Raw genomic sequence first — 22,866 nt, 5'->3', positions numbered from 1 at the left:
GAAAGATAGATGATATTTGAATCTCTTTAGTTGTGATATCGAGTAGGGTTCATAAAACATGTATTTATAGTAGCTCTGGACGTCACTTAGGGTTTCTCCAAATGAGGGAATCATTGTGGGCTTCAGAAATGGGCTTTTGGGCTCGGAGTTGGCTGGCCGCGGTCGAGAGTGCTCTGACCGCGGGGAATGTATGGTTTCCGCGGTCGGGATGCTCCTGACCGCGGGAAAATGCTTGTTGGCCGCGGGTGGAAGTGCTTGCCGGCTGGTTTACGGGACATCTTGCTCTTCGCGTATCTTTTGATTGAACCGTTGGATTGTCAAGCTGTAAAATGCACTGGAAATCTGATACTTCCATCTTTAAGGTCTCCAAATTTGAGCTGGATCAAACGGTGAGAAGGCCTTCAATCATGGGTGAACTTCTGACGGTTTGACTCTGAGCTGAAATCTGGTTTTCTATCCATTTTGTTAAGCTTTTCCCTAAGTTACCTGAAAAGAGTCTTGGAACTACAAATACTAGAAAAACGTAATAAAAGTACTTAAAAGCAATTAAAAACATAGAAAAAGTATTTCAAAATGATCCATAAAAGTGGTCAAAATACGGTGTTATCAAACAACATTACAGAATTAACTAACTTACGACAAATGCCACTAATATGGCAGTTATATCATTGTTCCCATGCATACGAATACATGTTAGTATGCTCTAGACTGCATCGAAAACATGTTAGTATGCTCTATGCTCAATCTCCATGCTAAAAAAGAAGAATGAAAAATGAAAAACTATATGATTTTTGTAAACTATAACTGATGTATGTAAATTATAATATATATATATATATATATATCATCAGAGAGAAAAGAGAGGGAGAAGTGGTTTCTTTATTATTGCTACTTCACTCACGTTACAAAAGGGGAGGAGTCTTCTATTTATAAGAAGATGAAAGCATAAAATATTACAAAGAGATGGTGGTAAAAACCACACTTATCAAAGACAAGGTTGGTGAAATATGTGGTGGAGAATCATTTCTTAACACTCCCTCTTGATTATCCATCACTAATAGCATATTACGCACTGCCTCGTTAAAAACCTTATCATGGAAAAACCCATTGGGATAAAAACTATGACCAGGAAAAAATAGTACAGTATCGTATTCTCCCTCAGGAAGTGATGAATATAAATTTTCTTCATAGATCTTGCAGTCGGCGCATTCCAATACTATGGACATGTTTTCTGACTGATGAAGTGGGAAGCGCCTTTGTAAAGAGATCTGCTGCATTTCCACTCGATCGAACATATTGGATATTCACTTCCTGATTCTTCTTGAGTTCTTGAGTGTAAGAGAAAAACCTTGGAGTAATATGTTTTGTTCGATCGCTCTTGATGAAACCTTCCTTGAGTTGAGCAACACATGCAGCATTATCTTCGAACACTTTTGTTGGTTCCTTATCAATGACTATTCCACTTGCACCTTGAATATGTTGAGTCATAGATCGGAGCCATATGCATTCTCTACATGCTTCATGGAGAGCAATGATTTCCGCATAATTTGAAGAAGTGGCAACCAAAGTCTGTTTTTGAGAACGCCACGAGATCGCCACGAGATCGCCGTTCCACCAATTGTGAAAACATAACCAGTTTGCGATCTAGCTTTATGCGGATATGATAAATATCCTGCATCTGGAAAACCAACTAGACCAACTTCAAGGTTTCTGTGATAAAATAAACCCAGATCAATCGTACCTTGGAGATAACGAAAAATATGTTTTATCCCATTCCAATGTCTGCGCGTAGGAGATGAGCTGTATCTTGCAAGTAGATTAGTAGCAAAGGCTATATCTGGTCAAATACAATTTACAAGATACATAGATCCACCGATAGCGGTCATATAAGGTACTTCAAGACCTAATACGTTTCCGCTACCTTCACAAGGTCGAAATGGATCCTTGTTAATATCAAGTGATCTATTGACCATTGGAGTACTCAAAGGAGTTGTTTTATCCATTTTAAAGCGTTTTAACACCTTTTTAATGTAATTTGATTGATGCACAAATATTATATCTTGGAAATGCTCAATCTGGAGCCCTAGACAAAATTTTGTCTTTTCAAGATCTTTCATTTCGAACTCTTCTTTCATGTGAGTTCTTACATCATCAATCTCCTTTTGAGTTCTGATTATGTTTAGGTCATCGACATATACAGCAATGATCACAAATCCTGATGAGGATTTCTTAATAAATATGCTAGGGCATATCGCATTGTTGATGTATCTTTTACTCAACAATTATTCACTCAAGCGATTATACCACATGCGTCCGGACTGTTTTAATCTGTAAAGTGATCGTTGTCATTTGACCGAACATATATCTTTAGATGCTTCAAGTATCTTTGATCCTTCTGGGATATTTAATCCCTCTGGGATTTTCGTATATATATCACTATCAAGTGATCCATATATATATGCAGTCACAACATCCATAAGGTACATATCTAGATTTTTAGATGCCGTTAGGCTCATTAAGTACTGATAACACCGGATTTTGACCATTTTTATGGATCATTTTAATATCTTTTACAGGTGTTTTTACTCCATTTTCAAAGGTTTTCAAAGGATTTCTATGTTTCCGGATTTTAAAAGACTTTTCAGGTAATTTGGGATAAAGAGGCACAAAATGGAACAAAAAGACTCTTTTGGATAAATGCAGATCGTCAGAACTCTCATGGAGAGAGGAAGACCTTCTCACCGTCTGATCACCCTCAAAATTGGACAACTTATAGAAGAATCAACCAGCTTTCAAATGCACTTGGTTTGGAGACATTCCAACGGTTGGATCTCAAGATATTTCATTAGCCCCGGAGCCATTCGAAGTTGGTCAGCAACTCACCCGACCACGGCCAACAAGCTATTTGCCGCGGTCAGAAGCTTCCCAACCGCGGCCAACAAGCTATTTGCCGCGGTCACAACACTCCCGACCGCGGCAATCAATCTCCGAGTTAAAGCCCACTTATCTGAAGCCAAAGTCATTCTCAGCCTCAATTCTGGAACCCTATAGACCATGGAGTATTGGAGACTATAAATACATGTCATTTAGGTCGTTTTTAGAGAGAACCCTTCATACTTTACAGAAACCCTTTTCCTTTAGCCGTTTTTATGAGATTTTTGTAGAAGATTTGTTCAAGTCCGAGTTCTTCAATAGAGAAGCTTTCTTTATCTCTTTTCTTTACTGTTTTTCATTACTTTTATTAAAACCAATGATGATGTCGAACTCAGCCATGTCTGAGTAGATCCCGAGTTGGGCTTAGGGTTCCCGAAAGGGGCTCACATAATCGATTAAGACATCTAGGTTTATAGATCTGGGATTTCGACCTGTCCTCTGTTTATTCTTGTTCTTATTGCATGTATGCTTGATTGATCACCTAGTATCTGATCTAGATAGTTAGTGTTGCGAAAGTTTTCATTAAGTATCAGCCCTAGAATGAAACAGGCGATTTTTCCGTAGGAGTGGAAACCTACCTGCGGTGAGATCGTGAGTATTGACGAGTCTTGTGCAGCTCTTGCGTTCTCTCCCTTCCAGGGCCAGAGTGGAAACCTACTGGTCAGGGTTGCGAGAAACAGTTGGTTACGATCACGACAGTGACGTAGTCATACCGCCGTACTCTAGCTCTAGAACCCATATATCGTTATCTGTCAATCCCAATCTATCTACCTTAGTGTTAAAACCGATTATGATCCCTTAGAGTTCCCAAAAGCTCAGCGTTTTTAGCCATAGTTTACAATTCCATCGATTTTTACTTGCTTTCTTAGACCTGCATTTCAATTTCCTTAGTTCATTATTTACTTGCTTTATTTACTTTTCATGCGTTATCTTACTTGCCTTATTAGTCTTTCATTCGATATTTGCCTATTCTAATTGCATTCCATTCGATTTTCTTATCTGCTTTTTAGGATAGATTTATTTACTTTCTTTTGTTTTAGTTTAATTCGCAAGAAAAACAACCAACCTTTAAAACCAATTTAGTCTAGACATAAAGTTAAAAACCGTAGAAGAATACCAGGCACACAAATCTCTGTGGATCCGATCCCTTAATACTACAACTGATTAGCTGTGCACTTGCGGCTTTCATTTGTTTTGTTAAGGGTAAAACTTGTTCCCTCACGTAGTTGACACGAGCACATCAAGTTTTTGGCGCCGTTGCCGGGGATTTGTTTCGCTGCCTTTTGCTATTTTTCTTGTTTTAACTTCTGTTCTAGACACCTGATGTCTAGCTCGTTCTTAAAGTTTTTCTGAACTATCTTTCCCTTCTTTTGTTTTTCTCTGAGTTGCATGAATACCAGGCGTAGACCTGCAGGAGACATTCCAATTCTAGACGAGATAGACAGAGACGAAAGAGAACTTCGAAGACTTAGACGAACGCAAGGAATGGCCAACGACAACCAGCCTGGAGATCCTATTAATCAAAATTTAAATATGGACCAAGACGGGTCCGAACATGGAGAAAACGAAGAGAATGATCACATAGAAGGTGATCATGCTCGACAAGATGGAGAGGAGGATGAGGTTCTTCCAAGAAACCACCAGAACCGAGAGAGAGAAGGACGTGAAGACTTTGATCCACCCATCAATGCAGCCGATGGTGACCACCCAGCAATGCAGCCGAATGAACGCATTCACCGCCCCATTCCGCCAGCAAATCAACACCGAAGACAAGCCAGGAACCATCGCATAGCTGATTTTGATGCACCTACTCAAAATTTTCAGAATCGATCTGCGATTCAAGTACCATTTCCAAACCGGAATGAGTTTGAAGTCAAGCCTCAAATCATCTCATTGGTGAAGCAAAACCAGTTCCATGGAGTTCCTTCTGAGCACCCAATGGACCATATCGAGCTTTTTGAAGAAATTTGCAGCATGATGAGAACAAACCAAGTTCCACCCGACTATTTAAAGTGTAAGTTGTTCCCTTTTTCATTAGCAGATAAAGCTCACCGTTGGTTGAAGTCTTTGCCTGCAGGATCGATTACCAATTGGGAAGAATGTAGAACTGTTTTCCTAAACCACTTCTACACTAAGTCAAGGTCAAACAATTTGAGAACGAAGATCTCAACCATTCAACAAGGGCCAACTGAATCTTTCTATGAAGCTTGGGAACGTTTTAAGGAATATGAACGTGACTGCCCTCACCATGGATTTCATGGATCAAGCCTGCTAAGCACATTTTACCGAGGTTTGCAACCAAAATACAAACTTTCACTTGATACAGCTAGCAATGGAGATTTTGGGAAAAAGACGATAACCCAAGGAAGAGCTCTCATCGAAAATTTGGCTCAAGCCAATAGCAATGACTGTCCTGAATACGATCGATCGATGAAGCAAGCCGGAACAGACAACAAGGAGATAACCGATTTGAAAAACATGGTGAGCCAGCTTCTGAAGAGCAACAATCGCCCGATCCATGCTTGTGAAACCAACAATGGCGCAGAAGAGGAAGGACATAGTGATATTGATCACATTAATCAAGCATTTCAAGAAGAAGATGTGAACTACGTAGGAGCACTGGTGCCATACCAAAATCGCTCCAACAACAACTTCAACAACAACTTCCAGAATGTAAATTACAACAATCTCTCTTACCGCAATCCAAATGTGGAGAATCCTCAAGATCAGTACTACCCACCTCAGCAAAAATCATTCCAAAACAAGTTTCAAGGTGGAAACTTTGGAGGAATAGTACCATATCAACCGCGATAGCCATATAACTACCAAGGTACGAGTTTTAACAATCAATTTGTACAACAGCAGGGAGTCACGACGAACCAGCTAGCTTCGTAAATCGGTAGACTTGAACAGTCAATCCAACAGCTCGTTATGACGAACGAAAAAGCATCTAAAGACGTGAACGTGAAAGTGGACTGCATGTACAATGATCTGAATGGTAAGTTTGAATCTTTATCTTCGCACGTAAAAAAGTTAGATGTGCAAGTCGCCAAACAGCCGACTCTATGAAGAGGCAAAGTGGAGTTCTTCCAGGAAGAGTTGAAGATAACCCTAAGAAGTTTTGCAACGCCATAACCACATTGCCCGAAGAAGAGTCTGGAACCGATGGAAAGAAAGCAGAAACCCCAATCTTTATACCACTGTACAAGGATATCGATCCCAAGCAGCCACCGTTTAAGGTACCTGAACGATCACCGTTTCAAAGGCTTACCAAAGCCGATGATCCGGGACGTTTTTTTTTTCAGTGTTTCATTTCAGGAATCAAGTTTACAGACTGCTTGTGCGATTCCGGAGACAATGTCAACATCATGTCTAAGACATTTGCCAAAAAATTGGGCATTAAAACCTTAAAGACATCGACGGTTAAGGTTATTTTTAGAGATTCATCTCAAAAAGATACTGAAGGGGCGATTCATGATCTACAAGTTCTAGTGGGAGATAAGATTGTTCCAGCAGATTTCCAAGTCCTGGAGATGGATAAAGACAAGGAGATACCACTCATTTTTGGGAGACCATTCCTAGCTACAGTAGGAGCAATAATCGATCGCGCAAACCGGCATGCTGTTTTCCTCAATGTGGACCGAAAAAGGTATTATCCTACTATCTTAGATGAATTTCCAAGTAAAGGAAACAGGCCAAAAGAGAAAGAAAAGGAGAAGCCGAAAGCTTTTGCAAAGATCAAGATCATCATCCCACCAGATGCAACAGAAACTAGTGAGGACCAAATCCAGGAGCTTATCGAAAACACAAAAAGGGTTTTGAACAACATTAAAGTCCGGAAGAAGAGTAAAGGTAAGAAGACTTCTCCTCAAGGAGAAGAAGTAAAACCTCCAGCAACCGGAAGTGATAAAGGCACATCAAGTGGAGTGCCATTCAAATCAGCCTGATTCCTCATGCTTACGTCGAGCTAAACGACTTAAAATCAAAGCGCTTAATGGGAGGCAACCCATTTAGGTACTCTTTCTTTTAGTTTTCTTTTCCTTTTTACAATTTATGCTTTCTTTTTCTTTTTAAGTTTTAGGTATGTTATAAAACAAAAACACAAAAACAAAATCAGAAAATTAGAAAAACCAAGAAGAAAAGGTAGGTTTTTAGCCGCTCGGCCCGGCAAAAACTAGAAGATTGGACAATAGGCCGCAGGAGGAAGAGCCGCGGTCGCGACCCTTTGACCCGCGGCCAAGGGTGCATCGACCGCGGCATCGTGAACATGACCGCGGCCGAGCCCTCGATCACCGCGGTCGAGCGTCTCCTGACCGCGGCCGTTGGTCGTTGAGGTGATCCCGTGGATTTCTGCCATTTTTCGGTATTTCCCGGTGTTGCCTGGTGATTCTCGGTGTTTCTCGAAATGTTCCCGGTAAAACCCAAAAAGATCCTCCGTAAGTTTTAAACTTTCCTAATGTGCAAACAAGAAAAGGTAAGTTCCCGTAAACTTAAAAATTTCCAGAAATTTTCTGTTTTTGCTTCAAAAATGCTTTTTAAAGAAAAGAAACAAACTTTTTGGATCAAAACTCTTTCTTCTCTTCTCTTCCAAAAGACTTAGAGATTTAGGAGAAAGAACACATTTTTCAATTCTTAAGCTTTTTAAGAGATTTTTGGCTCAAACCTCACTCTTTTTCAAAGCTGATTTCAATTCTGCCATCAATTCTCTCTTTCCAGCAAGGTATGAACCTCAAACTCACCATTTTTACTCGATTTTGAACTTAGGGTTTTCTTTAAAAACCCAAAATCTTGGTCTATTGATGGTGGGAATAGCTTAAGAATGATAGATTATCCATTTAGGTTATCTAAAAATCGATTTTAGCACCTAGCTTAAGAGAAATTGAGATTTTTGAAATTTGGATTCTACATGCTTACTAAAAATCGAATTTGGAACAGCAAAATTGATGAATTTGATTTAGTCTTGTGTGATTAGTGATTAGTATTGGGTAATCTTTAGAATTTACATGGAAATTGCTCATCAAAACCGATTTTTGGAAAATTTATGTGTTAAGAACATCAAAAATCCGAATTTAGTCATGAACTACTTAATTTCTCTGATTCAATATAAATTTTGCTTGCTCATGGTTTTAATTAATCTCTTTATACTAGTATTAGTATAACAGATCTTAATGTGTTAAAATCAGCATCCATATTCATTCTTTTTCCAAGAATCATTTCATTTTGCAGAAAATGGAAGAAACCAAATCCCGAAGGAGCCGTCGCACTGGTGGCAGCTCCGAGGACATTCCCGATGATGCTACTCTAGGAGAGTACATGCTGAACCAAGCCAGACCAAGAAGAAGAAGCTATGTGATGAGATTGCTCCAGCACTCAAGAGAAACACGAGCAGCTCCCGAGCCACCACAAATTCGATACATTGGGAAGGAGACAAACCCGAGAGTGGACTATGCAAGGCGTTTCAAGAAGCTGAACATCAAACCCACGCCTTGCATCGATTATCATACACTCGAGATGCTTGGAATCAGAGAGGATGTGATCTGGTACATCGATGCACTTAAGCTGAGACCCTACATGGAGCTGAACCTTCCGACTTATCCTGAGCTAGTCCGTGAGCTTTTAGCGTCTATTACACTCCACCACACGAAGAGGAGGAACCCCAGAGCATCAGATGGCATCTTGTCATTCTCTATCCGCGGACAGCCTTATTCACTCACCATTTCCGAGGTTTGTGAAGCTCTTATGTTTCCATACACTGATGGCATTTACCTTGAAGATGAACCTGATCTTAACCTGTGGAGAGAGATAGGTCATGGAACCTATGATAGTGGGAGATCAAAGTCAGCCCTTCTTAGCCACCCAGCAGTGAGAGTTGTGCACAAACTCTTAGCACACACGATCTTCTCTAGAGCCAACATGGGAAGTGTTTTGAAGACTGAGCTCATCGCACTTCAGATTCCGTTTATGGATGATCCACGACTTGCCTGCTTCGCATGGATCATAGCGCAGAATATGGTAAAGGTGAAGCATGATTTACATGGTTGCAAGGACGCTACTCCAGCTTTCGGGAGTGCTATTACAGCGATACTACAGGCTGTAGGATTCGATTTCTCATCTGATGATCCACTTCCCGATGTCTGGTATGATCTACTTTATCTCTTTCGCGATCACACTATCTCTCGTGCCGCTTTCGATCCAGACAGGTTTGGTTACAAGTATTGCACTGGCACCGAGGAGCACCGAGTCCGCTTACCTTCAGCGTCTATCCCGAGATTGTGCAACGGAGGACGCCCACGATGGACTCCGGTATCCGATGATTTTCTGCCATCTGTACCTCGTCTACCATTCACCATTGGCCAATACATAGTGGCCAAGGCGAAGCGTGATGCAGCTGCAGCCCGTGCTCATTTTCAGCCATCTATTTCGACTGGCCACACCTCATCATCTACATCATCACACACTCATTCCGATCTCGAGCACAGAGTTGAAAGACAGGGACGACGCTTTGAGCGCGTTGTCACCTTCTAACAGGAGCAGCACCATTTTGCAGACGACACTTCGGAGGATGAGTGATTGATCAGCACTTCACTACCATCACGGTTCTATTATCATTTTCTTTTCTTTTATCTTATCTTATTTTATTTTGCTTTTATTCACCATTTTCTCACCAACTTTTTCACACTGGGGACAGTGTGATTTAAGTCTGGGGGAGGATGTCTATCCGTACTAATCATTTCCCTGCTTTGCTTTTAAATTTCAAGTACTTTTTAAATTTTAATATGTAACTTATTCGACATTAAGTATTTTTCAGGAATGTTTGACGCAAAACTATGATGATTTAGACCTGCACACTTCTACACTATGCATGATAGCTCATTTGTGGTTAGCACTAGACTAGGCGGTAGCTAGAGTACTTGCACTACGAACTCCCACCAGAGGACTTCTATTCATGGAGATTCTTTCTGACAGGATATACTAGCTTATTTTATTTGGACTTAATATTGATATCTAATTTTCTCATCATTGATTTTAGGCAGACATCGACATACACATCTAGGACATCTTTTACCATCACTTTTACCACTATTTGTCGTCCTAGATGACCAGTTTATCTTTATCTGGTACCATACCCTAAACCCAAAACCCTTGTTTTCAATCTTCATGCATTCTCTCTTTAGTTTATATCAGCAGATATGTGCAAAAACGTCGGAGAGAAGAGGAGCGACGCAGTTTTCAGTCACTCACAAAGGAGACTGAATGGAATTGGGAAGGAAGAGTATCAGAAACATAATAAACCTTTACGAGACAGATATTAACTGGTAAATTCGTGCTCTCTAAGACTCTAGATCTAAAGATGTTCCCTTTCTTTAAAAAAAAAAAAAAAAAAAAAAAAAAAAAAACGTGAAAAGAGAAAGGGAAACAAAAAGCCTAATGAGTCTTAGATTGTCGAAATTTGTGGAGCAATGAGCAACCACTATTCGTTTAAGGAGCTATTGTTTTGAAAGATTTACAAAAATCTAAGTCTGGGGGAGTTTGGAGAGAACCTGAGGAAGAAGACCATGAATCTATGTCAAGAAGAAAGTGACTGAAAACTGTGGATACCAACAGCTTCACTCTCTCTTGCGGTTTTGCATAATATCCTGCATCCTCCAAATCTTCAGGTAACCCGTAAACACTTTAAGCCTTACCCCCCAAAATAATCCTTCTTGACACCTAGCCTAGATCGCCTTGCCTAGGTTTTCTTTGATGAGAACCACCGAGTTTTTTAATGAATGTTAAGAGCTAGTTGACTGGAAGTTAGATCTTAGTGCATAGATTTCTGCATGACGGATTAACGGACTAGTTATGCCTGTATTGCTAGTGAGAATTTTCTAGGCTATTCCCGATTGATGCATACTGATTGATATTGGTCTAGAAGTTTGGTCTCTGAGATTTTGTTTAGTTCCTGCGTTTTCAAACCTCTAGCCGAGATTTAACCTTTGTTTTGTTTGAGGACAAACAAAAGACTAAGTCTGGGGGAGTTGATAATACCGGATTTTGACCATTTTTATGGATCATTTTAATATCTTTTACAGGTGTTTTAACTCCATTTTCAAAGGTTTTCAAAGGATTTTTATGTTTCCGGATTTTAAAAGACTTTTCAGGTAATTTGGGATAAAGAGGCACAAAATGGAACAAAAAGACTCTTTTGGATAAATGCAGACCGTCAGAACTCTCATGGAGAGACGAAGACCTTCTCACCGTCTGATCACCCTCAAAATTGGACAACTTATAGAAGAATCAACCAGCTTTCAAATGCACTTGGTTTAGAGACATTCCAACGGTTAGATCTCAAGATATTTCATTAGCCCCGGAGCCATTCGAAGTCGGTCAGCAACTCACCCGACCGCGGCCAACAAGCTATTTGCCGCGGTCAGAAGCTTCCCAACCGCGGCCAACAAGCTATTTGCCGCGGTCACAACACTCCCGACCGCGGCAATCAATCTCCGAGTTAAAGCCCACTTATCTGAAGCCCAAAGTCATTCTCAGCCTCAATTCCGGAACCCTAGAGACCATGGAGTATTGGAGACTATAAATACATGTCATTTAGGTCGTTTTTAGAGAGAACCCTTCATACTTTACAGAAACCCTTTTCCTTTAGCCGTTTTTATGAGATTTTTGTAGAAGATTTGTTCAAGTCCGAGTTCTTCGATAGAGAAGCTTTCTTTATCTCTTTTCTTTACTGTTTTTCATTACTTTTATTAAAACCAATGATGATGTCGAACTCAGCCATGTCTGAGTAGATCCCGAGTTGGGCTTCGGGTTCCCGAAAAGGGCTCTCATAATCGATTAAGACATCTAGGTTTATAGATCTGGGATTTCGACCTGTTCTCTGTTTATTCTTGTTCTTATTGCATGTATGCTTGATTGATCACCTAGTATCTGATCTAGATAGTTAGTGTTGCGAAAGTTTTCATTAAGTATCAGCCCTAGAATGAAACAGGCGATTTTTCCGTAGGAGTGGAAACCTACCTGCGGTGAGATCGTGAGTATTGACGAGTCTTGTGCAGCTCTTGCGTTCTCTCCCTTCCAGGGCCAGAGTGGAAACCTACTGGTCAGGGTTGCGAGAAACAGTTGGTTACGATCACGACAGTGACGTAGTCATACCGCCGTACTCTAGCTCTAGAACCCATATATCGTTATATGTCAATCCCAATCTATCTACCTTAGTGTTAAAACCGATTATGATCCCTTAGAGTTCCCAAAAGCTCAGCGTTTTTAGCCATAGTTTACAATTCCATCGATTTTTACTTGCTTTCTTAGACCTGCATTTCAATTTCCTTAGTTCATTATTTACTTGCTTTATTTACTTTTCATGCGTTATCTTACTTGCCTTATTAGTCTTTCATTCGATATTTGCCTATTCTAATTGCATTCCATTCGATTTTCTTATCTGCTTTTTAGGATAGATTTATTTACTTTCTTTTGTTTTAGTTTAATTCGCAAGAAAAACAACCAACCTTTAAAACCAATTTAGTCTAGACATAAAGTTAAAAACCGTAGAAGAATACCAGGCACACAAATCTCTGTGGATCCGATCCCTTAATACTACAACTGATTAGCTGTGCACTAGCGGCTTTCATTTGTTTTGTTAAGGGTAAAACTTGTTCCCTCACGTAGTTGACACAAGCACATCAAGTACCTGAATGTGATTGCATCCATGACCGGGGAATATGTATCTTCATAATCAATTCCCGGTCTTTGAGAAAAACTATGTGCCACAAGTCGGGCTTCATATCTTGTGACCTCATTTTTCTCATTTCTTTTTCTCACAAAGACCCATTTGCACCCGACTGGTATTACATCTTCTGGTGTAATGATTATAGGTCCAAAGACACTTCTTTTATTCTGGGAGATTAATTCATTTCTTATGGCCATCTGCCATTTCTCCCAGTCATTTTTTAAGTACCGGTTCAAGATATCTAATTATACTTGGTGACATATAGCCGATATATATTCCTAATCTCCTTTGTGGCCCCATTTTTGTTCTTTGTGGTGGGGCTATTGGGACAAAGACCGCACAGCCAAAAATACGGAGATGGGACACATTTGGCTCCTTGCCAGATGTTAACTGTATTGGGGAATATTCATTATATGCACTTGGCCTCATCTGGACCAATGCCCCAGCATGCAATATAGCATGTCCCCATACAGTAATTGGGAGTTTTGTTCTCAATATTAACAGTCTTGCAATCAACTGCAACTGTTTTATCAAAGACTTAGCCATGCCATTTTGTGTATGAACATGTGGAACAGGATGCTCAACATCGATTCTTAATGATATACAACAGTCAATAAATGCCGCTGATGTGAATTCACCAGCGTTATCAAGCCTGACATTTTTTATGGCATAATCAGGGAATTGCGCTCTCAACCTGATTATTTGGGAAATGAATCTTGCGAAAGTCATATTTCTTGTGGTCAATAGACACACATATGACCATCTACTAGATGCATCAATTAATACCATAAAATATCTAAATGGCCCACACGGTGGGTGAATCGGCCCACATATATCACCATGTATTCTCTCTAAGAATACAGGAGATTCATCCCCAACTTTGGCTGGCAAGGGCCTAGTTATGAGTTTTCTTTAAGAACATGTCTGACATGAAAACTCTTCCGATTGAAAAATCTTCTGGTTTTTCAATGAGTGGCCACTCGAATTTTGCAGAATTCTTCTCATTATGACTGATCCAGGATGACCAAATCTTTCATGCCATACTCAAAATGTACTAGTAAACCCCAGGTTTACTATAACATAGGATTCAGTAATATTTATTTTTGTGCAATATAATCTAGAGGACATCATTGGTAATTCTTCCAATACATGTTTTCTCTCAGATGTAATGCAAAGATATTCAATGCCATTCTTATTTATACTTGCTATATGATATTCATTTCCTCGGATATCTTTAAAACTTAGCAAGTTGCTGCTAGATTTGGGGGAATATAACGCATCATTTATTTCAAATTTTGTCCCCCTTAGCATTAAAAAATTAGCTCTTCCGGAGCCTATTATAATATTTGCATTACCAGATATGGTACTCATGCTTCCGGCGGAGTCATTTATTTTGAGACAGGAGAAATAATTTTTATCTTTAAGTATAGTATGTGTCGTAGCACTGTCTACTAGATGTGTATCTCCATCCTGAATCTCAAACGATGACATGTTCTGAATCACAATATGTAATAAAATGCATTAATAAACCAAAACATGATTTTAGATATTATTTTATATTAAGAAAAACATTTTCTTGTTAACAAAAATATATTACATTTTTATTTAAAATTACATTGGCTTTTCTTGTCCTCTTCAAGAAAACTTTATATTACATCGATCTTAATCGCTTTGTTTCCGTTGATTCTTCAAGATCAACAAGAAAATCAGCGATATCAAGATGAGTATAATCACTTATGCCATCAAAGGAAGGTCCATCTTCATCAGAGATGAAATTGATTTCGAAATTCTTTCCTTTATCCTTTTCTTTGGCATCTTGTGATGCTCGGTACAGATCGGCAAATGTCTTGGCGTACGACAGGTCTTTGTCCAATGATTTTTCATGCCGCATTTGTAACAAGCAGTTTCTTTTTGCTTTCTTGCTTCCCTGCCAACATCATTTTGTTTTCCTCGTCCGCGACCGCGGTTACGGCCTCGACACCGCCCGCATCCACGTTCGGTTCTATTATTTTGACTGGATGACGCAACATTCGCTTCTGGAAATGGCGATGATCCAATTGGACGAATTTGATGGTTTAACATCATGAGCTGATTATTTTGTTCTGCTACAAGGAGGACTTGCATCAACTCCGAGTAAGTGGTGTAACTTTTTGCCCGGTATTGTTGTTGCAGGATTACATTTCCAGGATGAAATGTTTGGAGAGCTTTTTCGATCATGTCGAAATCACTTACCTCCTGTCCACATAACATCATCCTGGAAGTAATTTCGAACATAGCAGAATTATATTCACCAACACTTTTGTAATCCTGGAACCAGAGGTTCAACCACTCATGTTTGGTTTTCGGTAAGATCACATATTTCTGATGATCAAACCTATCTTTGAGAGATTGCCAAAGATCTGCAGGATCTTCTTCCGTGATGTATTCCTCTTTTAAACTATTATCGATGTGGTGGAGCAAAAATATAATGGCTTTCGCCTTTTTCTCATCTAATGTCGTTTCCGACTTATCGATGGTATCGAGAAGCCCGTTTCCTCTTAGATGCATGTTTGCACCTACTGCCCATGACATGTAATTTTTACCAGACACATCAAGGGTAGGGATTTCGAGCTTCGCCAAATTTGACATGATAACTGTATGTATATCATAAATTTAGAAAAAATTTTAATTTTAATTTTTGTTTTTAAAGAAATATGATAAAACAATTTTGAATATGCATATATAATAAAAAATATATTTTTAGGCAATATAAAAGCATAAACTTCTATATAATTGAGGAGGTAGAGCCTACCATAATTTTAAGGAAGAGGTATAACCTTCTACTCCACAAATATAAAATCAAGGAGGAGGCTTAGCCTTTCATTCCATATATATGATCCGAGAAGACATAGTCTACCATATGATCATATGATCGTGAAGACATAGCCTATTATAACGATCGGTTTGGAGAAGGCAGAGTCTATCATCCCGTAAACTTGAAAATAAATTGAACATAAATTTAAATCAACAGTTCTGGAAAGGCAGAGTCTATCATCTTGAAATAATACGTAAACTTGAAATAAATTAAACATAAATTTAAATCTTACCTCTTTGAGTATAAGAACGAATCAAGAGGCATTCGTGCTGGTAACGTTTTGTAAACTATAACTGATGTATGTAAATTATAAAGTAAGATTTGTTATATATATATATATATATATAAGCATCAAAGAGAAGAGACGTAAGAGAGAGAAGAGAGGGAGAAGTGATTTCTTTATTATTGCTACTTCACTCATGTTACAAAAAGGAGGAATCTGAAGATGACAGCATAAAATATTACAAAGAGATGGTGGTAAAACCACATATATCAATGATAAGGTTAGTAAAATATGTGGTGGACAATCATTTCTTAACAATGATTTGTTTTTTATTATTGCTTAGATTTTTGAAATAAATACAATTTTTCCTTTTAGTTTTTCAATGTAAATAAATTACACACAATACAAGACTTAAATCACACTCGGCAAAAAAAAAAATCAATTTTTCATAGCTTTTTTAGTCCTAAGATTGAGATTTCGATGGGACAGTAGTTAAATCCTTGAATGGGCTTTGATAAATCTAAAGAGCCCACTTCACATACTACGTTTGTATAGATATGCATATACATATATATATATATACACGCATTTAACCATATCATATCATATCATGCAGTCGCGGAAACATAGCTAGTGCCTAGTACTATTGGTGGAATTTTAGATCTTATGAGCTATGAGCTCAATTCTTACAAGTCAAACAAACTCATGTGTCATATGCGTTCTTTTAGGATCTTTACCTTAAATAATGGATCAAATCAACTCTTAGTTTCAGATAGAAGTATATGTAAATATATGCATTTAAGTGGAAATATTGTTATCTAGTTTTTTTTTCATCTTGAATTTTTTTTCCTTTATTCATCTCACCCAATCAAGAAAAGAGGGCAAAGAGTTGACCTTTTTAACATTGATTCCAATTTATAACTCTGTACAGAAAGTATATTTTTTTAGAAGGTCTTTACATTTTTTTATCAAAATCATATGTTGAGGTACACCATATTATATTTATAACTCTTGTCAATAAGTTAAGGCAGACCATTTCATATTAATTTATAGCATTCTCATCATTGTATATGCGTACAGAAAAGTCGGTTCTGATTATCTTCTAGATGAGAAACATTTAAGAAAATCCCAAGAAACTATGTCCACCCTTACTTGAAATCTAAGTTGGGCTTTCCATAATGATATTAAGTTTCTCCACAACCTATACATTATACATTATACATACATATATACTAATGAATGCATGTGCAATAATATTATATTAATGTAGTATATAGTTTCAAGACACTTTATCGAAACTGAAGTCGTGAGAGCTTGATTCTACTTTAAGTCTCTGTGTTCATATCAATGTGATTCTTTACAAAATAACAATCGCTTTTAAGTTTTTTTCTTTTTTGGGTTTAAAATCGTTCAAATCGTCTTGAAACTTAAACAGAACAAAACAAGAACGAATATCATGATGATGAGTAATCTAAAACTCGGCGTGGACGTGATCGGAGCACACAATCTCTTCCCAAAAGACGGTCAAGGAACCTCAAACGCTTTCGTCGAGCTTTACTTTGATGGTCAGAAGCACCGAACAACGATCAAGGATCGAGACTTAAACCCTGTTTGGAACGAGAGTTTCTTCTTCAACATCTCAGATCCATCTCGGCTTCACTACCTCACTCTTGAAGCTCAAGCTTATAGCCACAACAGATCTACTAATGGACGTTCCTTCCTTGGCAAGGTATCTCTTTCAGGAACCTCTTTTGTTGCTCATTCTGACGCTGTTGTTCTTCACTTTCCCATGGAGAAACGTGGGATCTTCTCTCGTGTGAGAGGTGAGCTTGGATTGAAAGTTTACATAACCGACGATGCATCTTTGAAATCCTCTGCTGCTTCAGCTAATCATATAGATAACCTAGATCCGGCCCTCACAACAGGTACGTCTTAAAAATATGGGTTTTCCGTTTATTTAGTTCCGTCCAATAACATTAAATCTTGATTTTGTTTGATTTTGATCCACTTTATTTGGCATAAAAATTAAAAAGAAAACGTTATAAACAAATAATGTTTCAACTTAGGTTTTAATTTTTTTTTTTTTTTGGTTCGGTCCGGTTTTATTTTTTATCTACTCACTTCTACTTATTAGATTGTTTAGAACATCAATTGATATATTCTTTTTGTGACAGTTTCAGCTATGAAGGTAGACCATAGATCCGACAAACGACATGTCTTTTACAACCTCCCAAACAATGCTCAAGAACATCAACAACAACATCCACAAGGACCTAATCAATCTTCTTCCTCCAGTACCGCTGAACCGGATCATCATAACGAACATCATCACCATTACGTTCCAAAGCATCAAGCAGACGAAATGAGACCCGAACCAGCACCACCTTCAAAGCTTATCCATGCGCATTCAATTGCTTCGGCTCAGCCTGCGGATTTTGCGCTTAAGGAAACAAGCCCGAATCTCGGTGGTGGAAGAGTCGTTGGTGGGCGTGTTATCCACAAAGACAAAACCGCTACGAGTACTTATGATCTTGTCGAGAGAATGTATTTCCTCTATGTCCGTGTCGTCAAAGCTCGTGAGCTTCCTATAATGGATATTACAGGAAGCGTTGATCCTTTCGTTGAGGTAAAGTAAATAATAAGTGTCTTAAGAAACATTTGATTCAAATCAAGAATTATTTTTCATTAACCATTTTGTATTATCTAGGTAAAAGTAGGGAACTACAAAGGAATCACAAGACATTTTGAGAAGAGACAGCATCCAGAATGGAACCAAGTGTTTGCATTCGCAAAAGAGCGAATGCAAGCCTCTGTGTTGGAAGTGGTGGTTAAGGACAAAGATCTTTTAAAAGACGATTATGTTGGTTTTGTTCGGTTTGACATTAATGATGTCCCTCTTCGTGTGCCTCCGGATAGTCCTCTTGCTCCACAATGGTATAGATTAGAGGACAAGAAAGGAGAGAAGATCAAAGGTGAGCTTATGCTCGCTGTTTGGATCGGTACACAAGCCGATGAAGCTTTCTCTGATGCTTGGCATTCTGATGCTGCAATGCCTGTTGATTGTACTCCAGCTATCTCTGCGGTTCTACGTTCAAAGGTACAATGGCCTCAATATTTTTCTTCTCTTTACGTTAGTGTTTGTATTTTACGTTGTTATTTTATATATGTTAGGACCATATCAAAAGTGAAAAAATCCAGTAATAGTAACTTATCAACAAATATCTGATCAAAAAGGTAATCTTTAACTTTTATCAAGACAAAAGTATAGCTTGAGCATTTATAGGCAGATATAAATGTTCAAATTTGTGTTTAAAATATCAATGAAGGCAATATCATTTTACGCTCTGTTTGCTCTGTTTTTACCAGTCTTCCTCGTCAAGTTACAGACTAAGTGTTAGTCTTATTTTTTTTTGTAAATAACATTTATTGTTGAGGAAAAAAATTTGAAATTTCAACCAAACAGGTATAATTTTGTGCTAGTTTTATTAAATTTGAAGCAATCTTGATTATTTGTGTCATTGTTTTGGTTATGTTTAGGTCTATCATGCGCCACGTCTATGGTACGTGCGTGTGAATGTGGTCGAAGCGCAAGACTTGGTTACGACGGAGAAACATAGGTTCCCGGATGTTTATGTCAAAGCGCAGCTAGGAAATCAAGTCATGAAGACAAGACCATGTCAAGCTCGTACCCTTGGTGCGGTATGGAACGAAGACTTTTTGTTTGTCGTTGCAGAGCCGTTCGAAGACCATTTGGTTCTCACCGTTGAGGACCGGGTTGCTCCGGGAAAAGATGAGATACTTGGCCGCACTTACATTCCTTTAAACACAGTAGAGAAGCGAGCTGATGACCATATGATACACTCGCGCTGGTACTGTTTCTAATTATGAGATTAGACTCAAAATATAAATAAGAAGGTTTTGATTTATATGGTCATTTTGAAATGTGTTTTGATAGGTATAATCTGGAGAGACCGGTTGTTGTAGACGTGGACCAGCTCAAGAGAGAAAAATTCTCGATGAGGATTCATCTTCGAGTTTGTCTTGAAGGAGGATATCATGTATTGGATGAGTCCACTCACTACAGTAGTGATCTACGCCCATCCGCGAGACCGCTCTGGAGACAACCGATTGGAGTTCTCGAGCTTGGAATCTTGAACGCTGTTGGACTCCACCCGATGAAAACCAGAGAAGGCAGAGGAACTTCTGATACATTCTGTGTTGCTAAATACGGCCAAAAATGGGTTAGAACAAGGACGATGGTGGATAACTTGTGTCCCAAGTATAACGAGCAGTATACTTGGGAGGTATTTGATCCAGCGACAGTTTTAACCGTTGGTGTCTTTGATAACGGGCAGCTCGGGGAAAAGGGAAACCGAGATGTGAAGATTGGTAAAATCCGTATTAGGCTGTCTACTTTAGAGACGGGACGGATTTACACGCATTCTTATCCGTTGCTTGTTCTTCACCCTACTGGAGTGAAGAAAATGGGTGAGCTGCATATGGCCGTGAGGTTCACATGCGTCTCTTTCGCAAATATGCTTTATCAATACTCAAAACCACTTCTTCCCAAAATGCATTACGTAAGGCCGTTTTCGGTTATGCAACAAGACATGCTTCGGCACCAAGCAGTCAATATAGTGGCTGCAAGGCTAGGCAGAGCAGAGCCTCCACTGCGGAAAGAGATCATTGAGTTTATGTCAGACACAGATTCGCATTTGTGGAGTATGCGTAAGAGCAAAGCCAATTTCTTCCGAATGATGAATGTTTTCTCCGGCGTTATCGCGGTTGGGAAATGGTTCTCCGATATTTGCTCATGGCGAAACCCGATCACGACCGTTCTAGTTCATGTTCTGTTTCTGATGCTTGTTTGTCTCCCCGAGTTGATCCTCCCAACGATGTTTCTCTACATGTTTTTAATAGGACTCTGGAACTACCGGTTCAGACCTCGGTATCCACCGCACATGAACACTAAAATCTCTCAAGCCGAGGCGGTTCATCCGGACGAGCTTGATGAAGAGTTTGACACATTCCCGACAACTAAAAACCCTGACATGGTGCGGTTAAGGTATGACCGGCTTAGAAGCGTGGCCGGGAGGATTCAAACCGTAATTGGGGATCTTGCAACGCAAGGAGAACGTTTTCAGGCACTTTTAAGCTGGAGAGATCCACGTGCGACCGCAATATATGTTATATTCTGCTTTCTTGCGGCTATAGTTTTCTTCATAACACCAATTCAGATTGTTGTTGCGTTAGCTGGTTTCTTCGTCATGAGGCATCCTAGATTCCGGCACCGACTTCCTTCTGTACCGATTAACTTTTTCCGCCGGTTACCTGCTCGAACGGACAGTATGCTTTAAGTCTCTTGTATTGATGTATGGTTGGATGTATTTTTATCATATTGTCGGATGATAATTAGATCACTTAATTATTGATTGGACTATGGTGTTTGTTCGTTTAGAGTTTCTTCTGTATTTTGGATTGCGATTTATAGTGACAAGCATTAGACTGAGTACATATCTCAAAATATCAAATTAAACTAATGATTGTTTTTTTATTTATATAAGTGAATTTTAGGCATATAATTCAAAACTAAACAAGCAGTATCAGAGTGGTGATTAGTAGAATCAAGATAAAATATGGTTGAACTCAAACAAACAAAAAAAATACAAAGATGGTTACAACCTATGAAAATGGATGCGAATCACATCATAAAGTAAAGTTCTGTAAGAATTAAAGTTTGCAAGTAATATCGCAAGGATCGATAAGAAAAATCATCTTCAGAACTTCACTTATTTCCTCTCCATTTAGCTCACTGATCTCTAACTTAATTTACCCTTTTTTCTCGAGTCTCTTTATTATTCTCCAGAAACTTGTTTTCTCCTTGAATCATTATTTCGTTGAAACCATAGGTGTCAAAATGTAGTGGGATATTGAAAACACTCGGCTCAACAACTAGAGATGATCTACTAGTCTCCCATGTTTATTCTGCATTGCAAAGGAACAGTAGCAGGTATGTTCTCAATGAGATTATTATTATATGTGGTAACGACCAAATATTACTCGAAAGAAGAAGAACCAATATCAGGATACCTGACTGTCCAGTCCATTTCATCAGAGCTCCAAAAAAAAAAACTCTGACATGCGATAACTATAAGAAAACCTACAATGAAAGTAGTGAACCCGCTTATGATTTCAACAAAAGTAAAGAGGTTGCAGAATACGAGGTTGGTGCAAAGAACGGAGAGAGAGAAAGAGAGAGAGAACTAACCATGTCTTCTAATTGGTGGAAGAATAGGCTCAGAACGGTTCACCTCCAGATTATAAGTCTTTCCAAACCCAAGCACGTTTTGTTTTTCCTTTGAGTATTGGATAAGAGCCCTTGTTAAATTCAACAAACACATAATGCCTTCTCGCTGTCATTGACGCTATACTCGTAGCGAAATCCGCATCCGAAGTTATTACTAAGAACTTTATAGGATCTCCTTTTGCATCAACCTGACTACAATGCATTAACGTTTTCAGCAGAATGTGAGGTAGATCACTCTTACGTTGCTCATGTGTACATCCTGAAGATATCTAACAAATTTAAACGATTCATCAGAAAATAACAATAAACAATGTTTAACTAAGTAGCAAAAAACAATATTAGCTCACGAACACCCGCGTGCTGTTATCGTGATAGTAACCGTCGACAAAGAATTTTCTTGGCCAATTAGTGATTTAAAGGAGGATGATTATATAATACCATCACCAGTTAAACTTAGAACTAAACAAGTGGCCAGTCATCCCTTATGGGATGTGATGCAACATAGAAGTAGTGTTTATAAAAAGTTAAGCACAAATAGAAAAAGTTATTGGAAGACTAGAAAACTAACCTCCGAGTCCTCCAAATTTGAACAAAGTTGGAAGCGACATTTCAAATGCCTCAGCAATATCGATGACACCAATACAATACAAGTAATGGCAGGGTCTTCCATGGGGAGTTCATGAAATTTACTGTTCTGGACCATGTTTATGAGGTTTGCTTTGACCACAAAGTTATTGTTCTCTAGAGTCTAATGTCGCTACCATGTACAAGGTAAAGGGAAGACGTCTTTATAAAATGAGTCGTTTGAGTTTGACAAGAAACCAACACAA

The 22,866-nt window shown here is 38.7% G+C and overlaps 2 protein-coding genes and 1 non-coding gene across 6 annotated transcripts; 1 reads left to right on the top strand and 2 right to left on the bottom strand.

Annotated features, from left to right (window-relative positions):
* Positions 1-5,082: 5,082 nt before the first annotated feature.
* Positions 5,083-5,189, bottom strand: LOC112085737. The gene has a single exon (XR_002899036.1). It is a non-coding gene; the product is annotated as a small nucleolar RNA R71 (small nucleolar RNA).
* A 9,114-nt stretch (positions 5,190-14,303) lies between these two features.
* LOC112085262 lies at positions 14,304-15,280 on the bottom strand. The gene is made up of 2 exons (XM_024154462.1): positions 14,885-15,280; positions 14,304-14,579 (listed from the first exon to the last, which is right to left on the bottom strand). Exons 1-2 carry the CDS (start codon positions 15,278-15,280, stop codon positions 14,304-14,306), a joined length of 672 nt encoding a protein of 223 aa, XP_024010230.1.
* Positions 15,281-17,185: 1,905 nt separating this feature from the next.
* Positions 17,186-21,086, top strand: LOC18014676 (FT-interacting protein 1). Of its 4 annotated transcripts, none has more exons than XM_024154417.1 (5): positions 17,186-17,654; positions 17,922-18,355; positions 18,437-18,826; positions 19,267-19,598; positions 19,685-21,086. In XM_024154417.1, exons 1-5 carry the CDS (start codon positions 17,186-17,188, stop codon positions 21,084-21,086), a joined length of 3,027 nt encoding a protein of 1,008 aa, XP_024010185.1. The 4 variants fall into 4 exon arrangements, with proteins under 4 accessions (XP_024010185.1, XP_006396881.1, XP_024010184.1 ...); XM_006396818.2 differs by having other exon boundaries at positions 17,910-18,355; XM_024154416.1 differs by having other exon boundaries at positions 17,904-18,355.
* The last annotated feature ends 1,780 nt before the right edge of the window (positions 21,087-22,866 follow it).

The sequence above is a fragment of the Eutrema salsugineum genome, unplaced genomic scaffold (assembly GCF_000478725.1).
Source record: "Eutrema salsugineum unplaced genomic scaffold, Eutsalg1_0 scaffold_3, whole genome shotgun sequence".
NCBI classification, from domain to species: domain Eukaryota; kingdom Viridiplantae; phylum Streptophyta; class Magnoliopsida; order Brassicales; family Brassicaceae; genus Eutrema; species Eutrema salsugineum.
The sequence above is the reverse complement of the archived record's forward strand: the minus strand, read 5'-3'. Positions and strand labels throughout refer to the sequence as shown.

Bases quoted from the DNA above. Each gene is read 5' to 3' on its own strand.
- LOC18014676 (XM_024154416.1), top strand. From the start codon at position 17,186: ATGATGATGAGTAATCTAAAACTCGGCGTGGACGTGATCGGAGCACAC. The intron at 17,655-17,903 runs GTACGTCTTAAA...TTTTTGTGACAG, and splicing joins AGATCCGGCCCTCACAACAG to TTTCAGCTATGAAGGTAGAC. The intron at 18,356-18,436 runs GTAAAGTAAATA...TGTATTATCTAG, and splicing joins GCGTTGATCCTTTCGTTGAG to GTAAAAGTAGGGAACTACAA.
- LOC112085262 (XM_024154462.1), bottom strand. From the start codon at position 15,280: ATGTCAAATTTGGCGAAGCTCGAAATCCCTACCCTTGATGTGTCTGGT. The intron at 14,580-14,884 runs GTAAGTGATTTC...TGATGTTGGCAG, and splicing joins TGATGTTATGTGGACAGGAG to GGAAGCAAGAAAGCAAAAAG.